Source organism: Scardinius erythrophthalmus (assembly GCF_964197995.2).
Source record: "Scardinius erythrophthalmus genome assembly, chromosome: 2".
Lineage (NCBI taxonomy): Eukaryota > Metazoa > Chordata > Actinopteri > Cypriniformes > Leuciscidae > Scardinius > Scardinius erythrophthalmus.
Genome location: NC_138222.1, coordinates 25,098,930 through 25,118,609, shown reverse-complemented (window position 1 = coordinate 25,118,609; position 19,680 = coordinate 25,098,930). Strand labels below are relative to the sequence as shown.

Below are 19,680 nucleotides of genomic sequence, written 5' to 3'. Positions count from 1 at the left end.
TACTCCGAAAAACGTATATAAAGTTAAAAATATATATTAAAAAAAATATATAGCTAAAAATATAGTTAAAAAAAAAAAATTCTGCTTTTAAAACCTGTAAGTAAATTCAGTTAATGTGAGTATTTAAAAAAATATATATATATATATTTTCATGTCACTGATGCTGTCAATTAAGTAAGGGATAATGTAGAGCTAGAGCGAGGCGGTTGTTATAGCGAATACAACCCCGACAGGCTGATCAGGACCCCGACGCGAAGCGGAGGTTATTACGCTTATTACATGGCTACCTACCAAATAAATCAACAATTTGACACAAAATATTGACTTAAAAAGGAGTTTATTGGTTTAAAAACGAATGATTAGCTTCCACTAAAGAAAATAGTCCTTTTCGTCTCTACGGTTAGAATCATGCGTCCATAGCAACGCTCTGTTTTTCATGGCAACGGTGTGTTATCAAGAAATAACAGAGCGCATTCTACATTACAATTCAACCAAGCCATGTTATAAACTTATTTAGTTGTAAATCCGTAACTTTTCTTTCAGTAGTAAAATGATCACAATCAGAAAAGCAACACAGCAGTTTTAAGAAAAGCCCAATGATGGCCGCACATTCCGTGATATTTCACGTCAGGCAGACGAAGGCTTGTTTCTTCGAAATGTCACAGTGAATTGTAGAGTAACAGATCATCAGAGTTCAGTAATGGGGAACATTGATTGTATTGTTTCACTTTTGCTTGTGACCTCATTTCAAAAGAACCTGAAGGCGTGTCGTGACCCCATCTGTTTGAAGCTGTAACTATAGAGACCCCACAACTGTTATTACTTCAAATCTAACCCAATGACTACCGTGCCCAAGACAATACTGGCCCCGTTCCAATCAGTTCCAATCCCAGAATCCAACGCGAACAGTTTAGTGGAGATAATCCTACCAATCAAAAAAAAAAAAAAAAAAAATATGGTAACACTTCAGTTTAGGGTCCAATTCTCACTACTAACAAGTTGCTTATTAGCATGCATAATACTAGGATATTGGCTGTTTATTAGTACTTATAAAGCACATATTAATGCCTTATTCTGTATGACCATATTCTACATCTCTTAATCCAACCCAATACATAAACTTAACAAGTACCTTACTAACTATTAAGCATTAATTAGGAGTTTATTGAGGCAAAAGTTGTAGTTAACCGTTTAGTCTGATGCACTGCATGTTTCAAATTGAAGCACACAGTGAATTTCATTATTATAATTATCAAATATTCGTTTTTTATTTACAACGATGATATATTTGTGTCTTCATTTTTATTATACAACTACTACTACAACTATTATTATTAATATTGACATAAGATAAATGTGAATGTGTCAATAGTTGTATTGAAGTACTAACTTAAAATCTCTGAGGGTGCTTCAATTAAATATTTTATATAAAATATAACCCCCCTTATAAGGGGGTTCAGCAGACCAAAAAAAGAAAGAAAGAAAAAGGGAAAAAAGGTTAGAAACTCCAGAACTATTGATGTAATATCAAAAGAAAAAGAGTTAGAATGTATGATTGTATCAGCACAACTTGATAAAATCAGGTTAATTTCAGTTAGCAAGCTAGGCAACATACTTGGAAAGTGAGACAGCTGCACACAGGTTTGAGCCAACATATGTTTCGCTTTGTAAATTACAACATGAGCATATTTGGAGCAAAATATATATATCAGTATTGTAGTTTGAGTATTTCGCCATTCGCTTGTTTGAGCAAAACACAGGGCCAAAGGAGCTGTGCTGAGGGTTGCGCCCGTGGCGTAGTCTTTACGGCACAGCTCATCCCAGGGGTCCGTGCTAAACTGACAGCAGCCTTGAGGCCAAAGCTGAGTGGAGACAGTGACTGTGGAGGGTTTAAAATAGAAGAAGAGAGAAAAATCAATGGCTGCAGCTTCCTGATCCAGCTCCACTGAACCTGAGGGACTTACAGGAAGATCTCAAATCAAGTCACGCTGCCACTGCCACGAGACCAGAGAAGACCACCGCAGACACAATGACAACAGCCGATGACAAAGTATTAAAGTACAAAAGTATAAAAAAATATTAATTGTATATTATACCCATTAATATTGTAATTGCACTTAATTTAGATTAATACATCAAAAGATTTATTATGTGTGTGTCAGCTGCATGCCATGTTCTTTAATGAATACATCCAAAGAAAGTTGAGATGTGCATTCCTGAAATACCCTACCATTCAGAAGTTTGAGGTCAGTACGTTTTTTTTTTAAATAATACTTTTAATCAGCTAGGTTGCATTCAATTGACCAAAAGTGACAGTAAAGACAATGATACTGTTACAAAAGTTTCGATTTCATATAAATGCTGTTCTTCAAACATTCTATTCAAAGAAACCCGAAAAAAAGCACTAAATCAGCATGATTTCTGAAGAATGACACTAAAGTAATGACTGTTGAAAACAGAAATAAATGACAGTTCAAAATATATTACATTGTTAAAACAATTATTTAAGACTCTAACAATATTTCACAATATTACCGTTTTTACAGATTTTTTGATCTAATAAATACAGCCTTGGTGGGCACAAAAAGTTTATTTCAACAAAATCTTACTGACCCCAAACTCTTAAACAGTAGTGTATATGTATTGTTCATGCCAATATAAATTTAATACAGCGACTTTAGCGACCAGTGGGAAGATATTAACTCCTACAGAATGTGCCAGGTGAATTTTAAGTAAACATGCAGAAGTGGAAATGCAGACATTATCTATCAAGTTTTCAAAAGCTCTTCCTAAAGTTGTCTGCTTTTGAAACATCTGTATTCACACCTCAAAAATGAACAAGTGGTCGAGTCAACTTTAATTGCTTGAAGGATTAAATGTGTTAATCGTGGCAGCCGTAATCAATCTCATTTAACAGGCAATCAATTGATCAGCCCTACTTTCTTGAGTTTCAACGTTTGAAACGGATCTTTGTAAAATGCTGAACTGAAGCCGACCTGCGAACTTGTTACAACTTGACTGAATACCCGCATCCTGACTCGACAATTGCTCTGTTGTAATACATATTCAGAGAAATTAGCCGTCTTATTTACTTGTAGACAAACAACAAAGCTTTTTCTCAAGTTTGATCGAACACAAAAGGTCATTGCACTTTAATGAGTGAGGGAATATTGAAAAAGAAAGAGGGGAAGAGAGACGAAGAAGAGAGATAGGGCTGGAATTAGGGGAAGGGATGAGGCACGTGTGGGGGAGAAGAGGAACATAAGAGAGACAAAAAAGCAATTAAAAGGGAAGAAAAAAAGAGCAAGAAAGGGGATAAGGAGCTCAACAGAAAGATAAAATAGAAGAGTGAAGGAGAGAGAGAGAGAGAGAGAGAGAGAGAGAGAGAGAGAGAAAGAGAGAGAGAGAGCGTGCTAGTAGAATAATTATAGAGCTGTAGATCAATAAGGTTCCCACAGTGAAGTGCTGATGTTTGAGAGGATAATGGATACCAGCTCGCTTCAAGCACATGCTGCTACCACAAACCCCACAATCAGGGGCCCATCTGGGGCCAACACCAGCCGCCTGCCCTGGATCTCCAGTACAGGGCTCAATTCAAAGGGATTTGTCTTTTGGCCCCTTCTTCTTCCACATGCCTCACATATACACACATTCTATTTTTTATTAAACATTTATTAAACATAAGCTTCATATATAAACTCACTGACAAACTTCAAAAATGCTTTCTCTGGGAAAATGGCATACTGTGCAAAGGCTTGTTCACAATTTCAACAAAAGCTCCTCCGTGTCCACCAGCTAAATACTGTTATCCTGGTGGCGTTATCTTGTTTTACATCAGCAGAATTCACAAAACAACCCTTCTTAACTAAATGTCCAACTTTGCAAGCATAAAAATAGTTGCACATGATCAACAGGATGAATGTGTGATCAATGGATCAGTAACATAAGAACTACCGTAGTTTGAATCTCTCTCACCAGCCCCAGTCCGTCAGGCTGCTCTTAATCTGAAGAAATTAAGAAATCTGAAGTATTACAGTGACATGACACATCCCCTCTAATCAAATCATTTTAACGTAATGCTGCTAATTTGGTGCAATAAATTAAACTGCAATCCAAATACAAGTGAGGCGTAGATGCCAAGCGACCTTTATTTGAACAGATTTTTCTACACTGCATTGTGCTCCGTTTACATTTCCCTTTAGCAGTCCAGACATGCAGCTTTTCAATCAACATGAAACACTATTCACAACCCATTTCACTTCCGTAAACAAAATGCAAGGCAAGGCTAGATTGTATCCATTGGGAATTGTTTGGATAGTGAAAAGTGGCCATTATGTTCCAGAACAGATCCAGATCTGCATGAGGGACGTGGAGGCCGAAGGTCAAATTCACCTTCGTGAGATCACCTTGATAATGTATCCCGGTGGAAATGTTTCTAAATAAATCTATCATTACTTGCTAAACTTAGTGACTTCCACGTAAACTACAGCAGTTATAGAGCAAGTTATTACATTTCAATTTTTTCTCTTTGGAATAACATGATGAATCATACACAATAAGACCAAAGCTGCATCCAAAATCTTAAAAGTTGTGGAGTTTTTTTTTTTACATCAAGAATTATTAAATATTTTATTGTTCAAACTTGAACAGATGGTATACTAAATTCAGTTGACTCTTACTGCAGTTGCTTTGGCATGAAGGTTCAGAGGACTGCTTGTTCAATCAGACAATCAGGTTTCGAAATACTACGAGAGAGAAAAAAAAACTATTACGCTGAAGGAAAAACATACACTTCACTTTCACAATTTTTCCACTTTAAATGAGTAACTCATTTTGCATATCAGCAAAGGCTCGTTTCAAGTGCGGGCAAAGTTATGAGCCATCAGTGGAAGAATCAGGCATTGGCAGAGCTTTACATCTGAAGCACAGTAACGTGCAGTACTTGACAAACTGTTAAATTCTCCACTAATGCCAATATCATTGTGTGCCACTTTGCTTAACTGACACATAGCAAGGCCTACTTTGATATGTTTGTGCCATTCATAATAAGTGAAAACAGTCAAAGCATGCACTTAGTTAAAATAAGAGAAAGTGCACATAACTGAACAAAGTGTATTTGAGTTATTCGTGTCTGGTGAACTCTACAGATGAAAAATAGACGTCAACATTTCTTCAAGCCAGAGAGACTTTAATTGGTTACAAGACCAAACATGAAGGCTGTGGAAGTCAATCAAATCGAGATCCCACCACATGTCAAGACGCTGGAAGAAGAGTTGTCACGAGAGAGGAGCGCAGAGAAAGAGCGAAATGAAGTGTGAAGCAAGTGCGAGAGCGATAAAAAAGAAACCAATTCGACGAAAAACCACCAGCATTTCCTTGAAGTCTTCCTACAGAGAGAGGAGTTAAAATGTGTGCGCCTTGAGAGGTGTGAGCATTATCCACTGAGTGATGTCAAACAAATAAAGACTAAAAAAAACCCCACTATCATACTTCATACAACAATTCAGCTCGCTGAAGCTCTCCTCGACACGCCTCGTGAGATAATCAGAACACAAAACAATGACAGGACGCCCAGATTTTATTGTTTTGGAGCATATTTACGTTCATTTGATCCTGAGGAAAATATGAGGCTGAATGTGACTCAAGTGATGGCTATTCCATTTCACTGGCATTATGAGGAAATGGTTTTTTTTTTTCCAACTCGTAAAAAGTGATTAGAAAATGAAAAAAAGGGCCCGGATTTTCAGCTGGAGTCTTATCCCTATTTACTCAGTGAGGTTATGCGGTAAGATAGCTCTCTCTCCAGCTCCGCCGCTATCTGTCCGACTCGACCCGTGGCCGTTTCTTTGTGTCCGTCCTCATGGGAATGACTGACAGTTAAGAGCTTCACACAGTTCAAAACCAAGACAGTAACTGAGACTCAGGGTGTGCGAAGTACCAATTCAAATTATTTTCAGCTTTCTAAAGCCTTCCCCTGAGGGATCATGACCATAGGCCTCTCTGAAGATCACAACAAAACAGTGCCAAATTCTGCTGGAACTTCTAAACGGGCTATTGTAACTTTATGAAAAGTCCTCGTTTCAAGTCCAAACATATTGCCCATTTTTACGATACTTCTATGGCGAGTTTGTGTCCTTTTTGAGGCCTGAAAGCCCCATTCACGTGTTCCGTGAAAAAGAGAAGTTATAGGAACAACATTAAGGTGAATAAATAATGACAGAATGATCATTTTTCTGTAAGCTATTCCTATGACAGCATGCAGCCATGCAATAGAAAGACAGCTGAGAAAATGAATGAATGGTGCTTCAGATGAGAAACTATGGACCCTTTTTATAGGCTGTGATGATACATTACCACTGATATTAACTTCACAAATGGAATAAACATTTACATATTGTGTTATATTACCATGTCAGTAAATGACAAAAAAAATACAAATGTAACGCTGCTGTGAGGGTGTTTCTAATACAACGGATGAGGGAGTGATGGCAAATTTGACAAGTTTCTCTCTTCTGACCAACGTAATAAATCTTTCTATATCTTTTTCTTCTTTTGGAAAGTCTATTGGAGAAAATGGAAATACAAAAATTATATTTGCTGCCGTCTCCCGTTCACCGCTATAGAAGTTTACCCAACCATGATGACTTCCGCATTTGAGAACCCCGGAAAAGTATCCATTGATGAAAAGGAATGCTGAAATACTGCTCTCTCCAGGTATATTATACTCCTTAGTTTAAACAGAATGTGGAAATGTTCATTAAACATTAAAATGTGACTGTTAATGACAAAAAAACTAAACAAATAGGCAGTACAATATGACCTCTTTAAGGTAGCATTGAAATCAAAGTAGAGACAGATCGTTTCCGTATTGTGACGTATGCATGGCTGAAACGCTCACAATAAAATCTATAACATTTATCAAATAAAATAATTTTCATTTCATTGGGGGAATAAAAGCAAAGCAGCAAACAAAAAAAAAACTATTACGTTTAAGAAGAATGATGCCGGTGACATTTCCCCTTTCAAATGCTTGCAAGCTGGGCTCAATAGAGGAAAAGGAAGTGCTGTCAGAATTGTTTTTAATCTGTTTTTCTGCACGTTATCCATTTTTTTGCTTCCTTCCCTCCATCCTTCCGCTCCTTTCACTCCTGTATGTTCCATGACAGCACACAAGTAGAAGTTCCTCTATTGCTCAAGGTCGACTGAATCAATGAAGCATCACTCTCGCTTCTGTGTTAGTCGACTTACAAACGCATATGACATTTCTTCAGTCTGTGGTTTATTTCGCTTACTTTATTTGTGGAGTAAAAGTGATTCTGGTGTTAACCTACATAGATAAGCTCAAAGGTGACCTATATTTCATTACAGTGAACAGAGATGTGGTCTATGTTTACAGAGTATGCACTTTGCATTACTTTGATGTAGGATGTCAAAAGTAGTGATGCTTTAGTACCAGTACTTCTGTAAGTTTTTCTAAAATAATTATTTTTTATACATCAAAATTGATCATTGGATGGCCCTCCACTGTAAATGCAAATGTACACACATTTATTTTCATTTATTTAAATAAATGCAGGATTTTGTGAGCATAAGAGACTTCCTTCAAAATGTAAAAAAAAAAAAAAAAAATATATCGTACAGATTCGGAACTTTCAAATTAAAAACAATGTCCGGCCGAAGAAAAATAAATAAAAATTTGCTGTTTTGATGTAAATTGATGCACCTCTTGATGGAAATAACTGTTTCCATCAAGGGGTGCATCCATTTTTGGTAAAGATCTTGTACTGACAATGCAAGAGTACAGCACTCTGTAAAGTCTACTCCAGCACATCCCAAAGACTTTCAATGAATTTAAGGTCTGGACTCAGAGGTGCCAATTCATGTGTGAAAATAATTATTCATGCTCCCTCCAAACCATTCTTTCACAGATTAAGCCTGATGAATCTTTACATTGTCATCCTGGAATATGGCCATGATGTGTCTTCCAATATGGTTGTTTAAGAAATAAAAAGCTACACACCCCATTGATTAGGTTTAGAAGAACTGTTACCATGCTAGAAACATAATAATCACAGCAATGATCCAGTCATAGACCCTTAAAAAATAGGCATGTGAATATTCCAATAATTTAACTAGGATGGCTGCATGCCATTGTTCAAACTTAATCTGTTGATTTTTATTATTATGCAATTTTCAAGGGTAAATTGATCTGAAACGGTTGGTTCGAAGATTTAGTTTCTTCCTTTCCGCGAGCCTACTATGCTCTGATTGGTCAGACGGCCCAGTCAGATGTGATTGGTCTACTGCTTACAGCATAACTCGGAAATGAAAGACATCTGAATTTCAGTTCTGGAGGCTTCCTCAACTCGATACAGTGAACAGTAACAGTAACAACGACAATGGCGTCGGTTTTACCATACCAATTCCAGCGCGTGTCCTCACCCTTTTGAAGTGCATTCAAAGTGGATTTGAAGCGCTGAAAAAAGCATCTTCTTGACATGACATGAACCAAACTCTTTCAGTCCTCAGCTACAATTACAATGTTTGAGGGCGGGACAAAATAGGCATTATTCACGGGTAGCCAATGAACGGCATAGGCTGGCATCATGCGAATTAGTTACATTGTTATGTAGGTATGTAAGAGGAAGTGAGATTGAAATTGCTGTTGACTTGTTTCAGCAATTCGAAATCGATTCATTCTTTTAGCAGACAATAACTTTATTTGATGTGCACTTTTAAACTTTGCAGACCTTTTACATTAACAAACAGTTAGCCTATAATGGTAAATGGACTGCATTTATATAGCGCTTTCACAGACCTATGGCCACCAAAGGGCTTTACATAGCCTCACATTCACTCACTCATTCATACACCGACGGCGGGGTCAGCCATGCAAGGCGCCATCCAGCTCGTCGGGAGCAGCTGGGGTTCGGTGTCTCGCTCCATGGACACCTCGACGCTTGGTCAGGTGGAACCGGGGATTGAACCACCAACCTTCCGGTTTGTAGACAACCTACATGAACCACTGAGCATGAGAGGTAATATTCAAAAAGGCATAATTGGGCACTATGATGTTAGCTTTTACATCTATAAAATACAAACTTTACAGGTAGGACAGCCCTACTTTGATGGTATTTGACAGAGCCACTGACCTCAGTGCTGACTTCATATATCCCAAGGTCATTAACCTCATAAAAAGGGCCTCCTGGAGTCATGATAGGTGCTGACGAACTAAATGTCTTTATTAAGTAGTGCAAAAAGAAGTATTGACTCCCTGTTTTCCAAAAGGAAGTGTGGATGATGTAATGGTTTCATCAGCCAGAGCAGCAGGGAGGGTATTTCTTACATCAATAAAGAGTAAATCAGTCCTCAGTGGGGATTTTAATTTAGACTCTGCAGGCGGCCACAGATTTCACAGCAACATGATGGATGTGCCTGGAGCAAAATTTCAGAGAAAGAAATAATAATTGACCACTAGTCACTAATATAAAAAAGAGGACATTGTTAATCTGCTCACAACAGAATTTATTTATTTAACTGACAAGATTTTAAAATTAGTCAATTCCCTTTTTCCAAAAGCATAATCCATTATATGTGAAAAATGTCCCATAAACCTCTGGATTGTGCTGCCTGATGAAACACTGACAGAGGAAACTTAAGATCAAACTATGCTTGGATACATCTCATTTAGTAGATTGTTTTTGGACTTCCCCAGACAGCCTCATGACAGCATGAATGACAGCTGAGCATATTTTCCCTTGTCTTTGAAAAACCACACGCCACAGTGACAGAAATGGGAACTGAGATTCCTTAACCAACTGAAATCTACAGACGGGTGAATGTGTAAAACCCGAAGCAACAAATGCACGCACACCAACACGTCTATGAAAAAAACACAGTGTTCTGTCCTAATAAAACATGAAGTGGTTGAACATGGAAAATAAATCACTTTCAATCAGATTCTGTCACCATCAAAAGGGGAATTTACCCCTTGCTCACCGCAGTTTTAGTGAACAGTCACGAGAAGACCAAGTAAATACCCCTCTAAGATGTGTTCAAAATCTGATCAGGAACAGAAGATCAGAGGAGATACGTTTATGTAGAAATTAATGTGCAAACACAATCAGATATGAATACGATCAATCAACATACATGACGTTTCCTTACGCACACATTCACATGTTAGCAGAATTAACCACACTTTTCACAAGAACCAGTTCTGATAAATGCTATAAAAGCCAGAACTGATAAATGTTATCAAAAAACTAGCAGCATTTATAGCATTTCTCCGCTATATCATAATCCTACTGACTGAACGTGCAGAAAACCAACAGAGATGTACGAGCAGAGCCGGTTCTAGACATTAGGAGGCCCTAGGCAAAACTCATGTTGGAGGCCCCCCACCCCCAATAAAAAAACACTTGAAACAAATATGATTCCTAACCTTTTTATTTATACAACATTTAATTTTAAAATCAGTATATTTTTACTTACACAGTACATAAGTTTGGACACATTACTATTTTTAATGTTTTTGAAAGAAGTCTCTTATGCTCATCAAGCCTGGATTTATTTGATCAAAAATACAGAAAAATAATATAGTGAAATATTATTAAAATTTAAAATAATGGTTTTCTATTTTACTATACTTTATATTTCTGTGATGCAAAGCTGAATTTAGTGCCACGTGATCATTCTGATTTATTATCAAATGTTAGAAATGGTGCTTAATATTTATTTTATAACCTGTGATACTTTTTTTCAGGATTTTTGATTATTAAAAAGTTGTTTTAAAAAAGTCTTCACTATCACTTTTTATATATTTAACACATCCTTGCTGAATATTCCTGTTTTTTTTTCTGTTTTTTTTATCAAATAAATGCTGGCTTGTAGAGCATAATAATAAACTTCTTTCAAAAACATTAAAAATAGTAATGGGTCCAGACTTTTACCGGTACTCTATGTACATATTAATCAAACTTTATCTAAGATAATCTCTTTTTTGTTTAATGAAGATGTTATTGTTGTTGTTGTTTTTTTGCTGTTTTATTCAATTTATTCACAGTTCCAGAATCACACTTCAGTAGATGAGCATAAGTGCTTTTATATTGCATTGCCACCTTAAATATGCTATACACAAATCAAGTGGAAGAGAAAGACACGATCGCTACTGAGCAGAAAAAAATATATAAAGTGATATTATTGGCGTAATGTCAGGAATCTAATCATCAGCAGAATTTAGAAGATAGACCCATAGATATGAGATCCTTTAGACTATTTGAAACATTTAAAAATGTTGTAGTGTATTGGCTTTTTAACTTAGAATACAGACGTCTTGTCTTTTAATTTTATAGCTTTTTTACTAGTCAGCTCCCGACGCGATGTTATTCATTGTACGCGCAAATTCAAAGCGTCGCGTCTGGGCACGTTAATGACGCTCGCGCTCTTTTAAACTCGTAATAAAGCGGTGAATGATTTTTCCAGAAATGACGCTGATCTACAGTACAAGTTTATATTTAGAATACATTGCAATCACTCCAAAATAGATGACGACAACTCACACACCTGCATTATGAGCTGTGCTTCTTTGTTTGCTTATTAGGCTTTTGCCTCGCGCACCTGATGGATGCGTTCGTTACACATACTTTCAGAAGCCGGCACCCGCTTTGTAACGGACACATTAATTGGTTTAACTGCAGTAATGTAACAGTCTATGATTAAGATAAACATCGTCACTATTTTTAGTTAATTAATAAATATTGAAATAAATTGTAGATAGGACATTTGTACTTTTTTTTTTTTTTTTTTTTTTTCTCTGTCTGGGCCCCATCCCGCCAATCGGGCCCTAGGCACGTGCCTAGTTTGCCTTTGCGTTAATCCGGCTCTGTGTACGAGGAGCGACTAAAGCCAGAAGAAGACTCGTCCGCAGTTTTACATCATCAATCCGGGACACGGTCGCTGACTCTGAGCTGCATTTACATGTAGGATAGAAATGGTGGCCAGCAAACAAAAACAATCTCTAGCGCTAATTTTGATCAAGGAAGAAGAAGAAAAAGCGAAGACGTGTCGTGTGTGTCTGTGGAGCAAGTGGTGGTTTGTTGTTGTCCCACAAAGTGCGTCATCAGGTTGGGTTCTCCCATTGGTTTTTGATTTAATGGTCATCGTTGGAGAAGTCACACTGCAGGACTGCGTTTCAAAACTTCCGACACCGCCAGAATTTCGTCTGAGGTCAAATTTGATCGCAATGGTCATTAATTGGCTGCAACATGTCAAACTAGTGATCAAAGACTTCAGATTTTGACCCAGGATCAGAGGAATCTTTTAGGATTCTCAAAATGCGTCTCAGATGGCCAAGTCATGTCCAAAATCGTACAGTGTGTACTCGGATTAACACGCTCAAACAAGCACACTGTAAATCACAGAACATGATGTTGAAACCACGTTTCTCAAGAGCAGCAAACTTCGACGGTTTGATTTTCTCTTTTTCTTCCTCCCTATTTGTACTGTTTTTCGTTTACTTCTATCTATTTACTTTTCATTTGGTCTCTCTTGGACACCGTTTAAACAATACTGACTGTTTCTCCTATTATGTCAAAGCTGGGTAAATAATGTTTGTTTACTCAACTAACTTTGAGTGAAATTTGACTAAATATGTTGTAAAAAATAATTTCAACAATTTTGTGTTCAGTCAAATTGTATTATTTAAATTACATACAGATAAGTCTTGTCCATACTGTTTTCCAGATATTAGAGGCATCACGTACTGAAAACCCCTTTCTGGGTTTGGACAAACATAAACATCCCAAAAAAGAGAAAGAGCACAGCATATGACTGTGTTGACAATATAAAAGTGTCTTGGTATCTGGCACTCATCTCATCTCCCTAACATAACAACCAGCAACAACTGAACATCGGTATGGGTAGCTGTAGGGCCATAGGCAGTGACATCATCAAAAACAGACAGGAGAGGATTAAAAGTGCAGATACCATTTCAACGCCTGTGGGGTTTTCTAACTGAGCTATCCACTGTTACCACTGCTCTATTCACAGCGTGGACGTGCATAGTTCAGGAAAACAGAGAAGTCCTGAAGTCATTCCAAAAGGAATGAGTCACAAGATGTGAAGGCTACAGTCTTTTATTAAACGGTTGTGCAATATGTTGTACTGATAACAATAAAACAAAATATGTTCTTTGTGCACCTGAATTGGCTTCACAAACAGAGGGGGAAACACTTAACACTGAAATTAAGCTCTGAACCAGGAGCCCTTGAGGTCCACTGTCCTGCAGAGTTTTGCTCCAACCCTAATCAAACACACCTGAACAAGCTAATCAAGGACTTCAGGATTACTAGAAAGTTATAGGAAAGTGAGTTTGATCAATGGCTGCGTTTACACTTGGCATTAACATGCGACCTGTATCCGGATGTTGTCCACATACACATTGAAAAGACAAGTGTAAACGCGCTTCTGATCGGAATGTTATCCGGTCAGCGTGTCCAGGTTCGGAGGTAGCCGAGGACGCATAGTGATCGGATCTCAGTGTAATGTAAACGCAATCCAGCCATCGTGTCTGCATTCACAGGTGGACGTCACACAAAACCCCGCCCACTGTCATTACTCCCCTCCTCTCTCCAAGAATTGCTGCACATAGCTGTGTGGTTTTGCGATCGGTCGAGTGCAGAGTACATCACAAATATGCTGAAATGTTTGCTTTCGCACCCTAAAGTTGCAGAACCATTCATTTTCTGTAAAGAACACGCATTTTTCCCACCACAGCTGGCAACGTTCTCGGATACGTTTCTCTGTACCGTTTCCATTACGGAATCTATCCACATTATCAGTAGGCTACTAGCAGCCTCTTCATCCTCCTCATTTTGCGAGATTTGTAAAATGCACAAATCTGCACAAAAAAAGGAGCCATCTTTTTTTTTCTTTTTTTTTCACGGGAAAGCAAGATCCGATCTGTTATCCAGATACAGAAGCCACTTGATGAGGACAGGTGTAAACGCACCATGTCCTGATTGGATTATGATCCGATCGGCTTGATTGGATCACGGTGATCGCTGTTAATGCCAAGTGTAAACGCAGCCAATGTTGGAACTTAACTCTGCAGGAAAGTGGACCTCGAGGGCCAGAGTTGAGAACCCTGCTCTGATCTATCAGTCACGACTGTGATGACATCATCAACATTGCAAATCTTGTAAAGTTTTTTTTTTTTTATACACATTTAAAACATTTATAAATTGTGTTATATTACCTTTAGGAATGCACCGATATGAAAATTTAGGCCAATACCGATAATTCTTTATATTTGAAAACAGATAACCTATATATTAGCCCATAAATCAAATTTTTGAGAGCCGGCTTACAAAAACAAAAGTTTCACCATTAAAAGCCATGTCCTAAGCACACAATTATATATTATATCTCATCATACTTTTATGTAGCCTATATGACAGCACATGTTGCACTTAAAGGGATGGTTCGGAACAAATCAACCTAGGGTCCTTTGCACCATGACATCGAGCCAAACACCCCCCCAGAAGCCTTTTTTCCCTTGGTCGAACATTTTTAAAGTTAGAGCTTATTTAGAGATATCAGCCGAATGGCTTAGTGCAGGCGCTAATGGCTCCAAATTTGTATCTCGTAAATTACCCCACTAACATTGCCCAGAATGGTACCAAACTTCTACAGTAGTACAAATAGGTTCTGTACTCATAAAACGAGTCATTGGAAAGTTTGTAAGTACATCCAGAGTTTATTTAAATAAACATCCTTATGCATCGCTTTCTGTCAGGACTTTTACGTGCTTTCCTCAACTCAGTGAAGTAACGTCGACGTCCGGGTTAGCAGTAGCATGAGCCGTCAGGCAAGTGTTATTTAAATAAACTCCTGATGTACTTACAAACTTTCCAATGACTCGTTTTATGAGTACAGACCCTAAATGTTCAACCAAGGGAAAAAAGGCTTCTGGGGGGTGTTTGGCTCAATGTCATGGTGCAAAGGACCCTAGGTTGATTTTACTCCGAACCATCCCTTTAAGTGTATTTTCCCTTTTTTAAGCAGTTCAAAACCATCATGGTGAACAGTGAGGTGTCTCAGCTGGAGGAAATAATCCATTATTTATCAGCTGTAATATATCGGCCACATTTTCTTATTGGGCCGAAAACAATAACATATCTTAACATATATCGGCCGATACCGATAAATGACAAAAAATGTATTAACACTGCTATGAGGATATATTGCCGTGTGACTGACGTAATCAATCTCTATACATTGTTTCCCTAATTTGGAAAATCATCACTGATTTTTTTCTTCTTTTGCTATTGGAGCAAAATACAAAAAACATATTTACTGTCGTCTCCATTCACCACTATAGAAGTTTACCCAACTATGATGACTTCTGCTTCTGAGAACCAAAAAAATATAAAAAGGGTCCATTGACTTCCTAATGAAATATTGGAGTCTTAAAGCTTAAGTGTGTAATTTCAACTGTTTTCAAAAAGGTTTCCAAAAGCACTCCTCTCATGTGCAAATGTAGTCGCACCCTAATCTCACAGTATCAGTTGAGATGCACGTTCACAAAATGTCAGACTGTACAAAAAAAAAAAAGAGTGTGATGTAAGTTTGTTTTCGTAAGCATAGGATGCATGTACTGAACGCGCACAGACAGATTTTGCATGTGTAATCGGCTGTACACACGCATACAAGACCACTGGTGGCAATGATCATCAGTTAGGGGGGAAACGCTCTGAAAATGATTCACTATCCACCTTTTTTCAACATAAAAGTGCACTGCTGACTATTTAATTCAATGTTTAAGACTTTTGCTCTCATTCACTTCCAGTTATTTTAGCTGCACAAAAAGAATCTGTTATGCTGCTTAATTTTAATTTATTATTTTAATCAAAAACTGGTTCATATGCAAATAGTTTTACAGTAGTTTACTGCACTTTGTTATTCTTCTAGTTAATGAATTTGAAGTCTCATACATTCACAGAAAATAGCTTACTTTCACAGTGGATATAAGGTGGATAGTTGTGATGTGAAATCTGTAATTGTCTTAGAGTTATTTTCAAGACTTTATGGCTAGGAGGAACTATTTTAACATTAAAACATAAATCGCACATGTCATCTTTAAGAAAATGAATTCCTCTTTGAAAAAGCTAACAAGCACTAACCACAATGATGATTCATCTTTCACATTTAATTGTGTGTGTGTGTGTGTGTGTCCTATCTATCATAAGTTCCCCGTAGGGCAGACAGATAGATTTCTGCGTTCTAAACCCCACGACTACATTTACAGCGTCTTCTTATTGAGAAATACCATCTTCCTGAAGTCATAGCAACAATAGTCACACCACACCAGCACTACTGGACAACCTTGTGTGCCGGCAGGACCAGAGGCAAACAACCCCGTCTATAGAGATCTGGCACCTGATACTCTCATCTAAGAACCTGGCAACACATTAAAAGTTTACACACAATCACGTCTCATTTGAATTCATTTCCACTCTTCATTTTCAATTGAACACGCACGCCACTACAATTTGACGCTGAGTGCTGAAATAAATATGACGGAGGCCGATGCAAAACACCAGTGGTGTACCACAGCCCAAATGCGAGGAATTAGCCAAATCAGCAAAGCATGTTGTGAATAATCTCCATTCAGTGTCTGCTTCGCTCCTTGCTCTACCAAGACCAGCTTCAAGCCAGTTTGAACATATGGATTAACTTTACCTTTTATAGCAGCACCAACCATTAGTTCATTCAGAATTAATGTACTGTTAACAGAGTTAGCCATGAGCAAGCAGTTAGTTAACGCTCAGCTGAGGTTTCCATTTCCTTCCTACCGAGTCATTACACGATATGGAGAGCTGAAAGATATTAACTTGAGGAAATCATCTGAGTCGAGTTAGCGGTTACCTCAAATTACCGAATTATGCTGACCTTTTGACAGCACCTAACAGCGAGCCGAGGGCTTTCCTAAATCTTTCAGTATGTGCTTCGTAGACTACAGCATTTGGCGAAACTTGTCGCTGGGAGAGGCCCGAGCTGTGCCAACATGTATCGGCCCAGGAGCCAACCATCACATTAGTGAGGATACGAGACTCTGAACAAACATTCTCACAACCCTCCCTGTTTGCCAAGCCTCCAAGGAAATCTGGATTGCACATAAAGAAAGAGAGGGAATAACAGGAGAAATCCAAGACTAAACGAGAAAGAGAGAGGAAATTATGGGAAAGGACTAAAAAGGGGTTAATGGTGGTAAAACTGAGTGACTAACCATGAGTGAGCCAAACCCGACCATATGCTTTCCTTCAGACGTTCCATACGTACAGGAATAAAGTTATTTTTGTTGGGACAAGTTCATCTGATTAATGTTATTCTGACTGGGCAAGGATGGCTCATATTGGGCAGTGTGGCAAGTGCCATGACTGGATAATATCAGTTTGACATGTGGCTGATCCGTTTGGAAGAATCTTGAGGTCAGCTCTGAAAACGGCCCATTAATTGATGGGTCAATGGTGTCCATGATGAAGAAATGGAAAAATCTTTTAAAAATCGATTTTAAAACATGTGTCAAGTTGACTTAATGATGTCATGTGACTAAAAATGTCATGTGGTGAGACCATCAAGTAAAAAGAGATTGAATATTCTCTTACAGCTTTAATACATGCGAGTGAACATCTTTATTATGGTGGAAAAAACGTAAATCATAAAAACATTATTTTTAATAGAGACTTTTTGACCTCAGTTTGGAATAATCTAACACAGTCTCACCCCCAAACGTCACATACTGACGCGTCTTGACCAAACGGCAATATACGACGAAAAGAGTACCCCTAAAACGTCCGTATGTGACTATTCGGGTTATGGGTAGGTTTAGGTATGCGTTAGGGTACCGCTAAGAGGCGCTGCTGGTTCGCTTATGTCTTCGTCTCATATGGACGTTTTAGGGGTACCCTTTTCGCCGTATATTGCCGTTTGGTCAAGACGCGTCAGTATGTGACGTTTTGGGGTGAGACCGGGCTGAATAATCCTAATAAATCAGCTCTGAAAATGACTTATCAATAGATAGGTCAATGACATAAATGTCCACAATAAAGAAATAGAAATGTCTTTTTAAAAAGTCTAGTTATTAGAAACATATTCTTTGTGTTCATGTTTTATATGGTTCTGAAAAAACTGTAATTTTCAAAAAATGTTTTAATTTGTCATGTGGCTATACAAATATCATCAATATATCATAAATATTAGCCTAAGTGTTCTTGACCTTGACTCACATTAATGAGAGTCAAAATAAATTATCATGCCAAACTATTTATTTTTTAAAATCATTGTGATATGAAGAAATGTCCTTTATGCCCCCACCCAATAGTAAATCAGAAATCATAACATGCTCAAAGAGGGGCATTCAAGTCATTTTATGTGTGACTATCCAATGCAGTTATGAATAAATTAATAGAACATTATGTCATTGGACCATTACTTTGACATGTGGCTGATCCGTTTGGAATAATCCTGAGGTCAATCTGAAAACGGCGCATTAATGGTAAGTCTCTGTCGTCACTCTTGTCAAAACTTTAAGAAGTTACATAATCAAAGTAGCAAGTAAAGGAGATCAAGTCATACGCAGGACCCTATTTTAAGAGAAGGGTGCTATTGAGACGTGGCCCTAATGCCTGCCCTTAAACGCCCCTGCCAACAGCACAAGGGAGGGGCTTTTTTTTGGAAGAGGGACAGCTCTGGTTTGGTTGTTAGGTTGGGCCGAGTTGGGTCGCCTCGGGCAAGGCGCATATGGCTGAGCTCACAACGGCAGCTTTTTCTTTGACATGGGGATATTTTAATGACAGGGAAAGAGTCAAAGAAAACCTCCCTCTTTCTCCTTCTGACCACTTCCAACATCAAGCAGAGCCCATAGAATATCCATATGGGACTTTCTGGAGAGCAGTTTCGCAGCTGGTCGTTCGCCTAAAACAATCGTTCAAGCTCATGCGTTTACACACGCAAACTCACTCATCTCCGCGTGCGTACGCTTTTAGTTCAACTTAGACACACCAGAAGAGAAAAAACAACAACATTCCCTTAAACGTCTGGAAGAAATGGTCTTTTTTGCCTCATGCTTCAACCAGAGCTAAACCACACTAAGGGGAAGAAAAGAAAAGGACATTGACGTCCTATCGGAATTGGGTCATGGTGTATTTCACTGGAGGTTCTCTGACTGGCAGTCGTATCCTGGCGTTCACATTCAGGATGTGAGCTTGTGCAAATACTGAGCTTGCGCTGCCGGATTCATTTTAATCCAAGTCCCACAACTATAGCTGAAAGAAAATCACAGGCCTTACTCATCACTTAGTGGAAGCTTTTCGGCCAAAGAAACTTCAAGTACACTAATTGCAGGAGCCTAAAACCCTGGAACAACCTGAGGTGAAGTGTCTACCTCTACCTCCGAGGAACATTTGCAATGCAGGAAACTAAAGAGCTTTTACCCTAACCTGGGACTGAACCTGTGACCTTTGTGTTCTCACTTGTGTTTCTTCATCATTGGGCCAACAGTTTCCTCTTTACAAAACATGGAAGTGCTTAAAATAACAGTTCTTCTTCATATAATATTTCTAGTTTTCATTCTGACTGATGGAAAGTGGACAGGATAGCGCATGAACAAGATTTAGG

General features: G+C 38.2%; 1 protein-coding gene across 7 annotated transcripts in view; it reads right to left on the bottom strand.

Annotated features, from left to right (window-relative positions):
* rbpjb (recombination signal binding protein for immunoglobulin kappa J region b) overlaps positions 1 to 19,680 on the bottom strand; it is an 84,800-nt gene that overhangs the window by 27,450 nt on the left and 37,670 nt on the right. Inside the window, exon 1 of one of the 7 annotated variants that reach the window (XM_081350779.1) lies at positions 4,680 to 4,722. The exons of the other annotated variants lie outside the window; for them this stretch is intronic. Coding sequence (XP_081206905.1) covers positions 4,680 to 4,696 — 17 coding nt within the window. The 5' untranslated portion in view covers positions 4,697 to 4,722. Of the gene's footprint in view, positions 1 to 4,679; positions 4,723 to 19,680 lie in introns of those variants that run through there. 7 annotated transcript variants of the gene reach the window in all.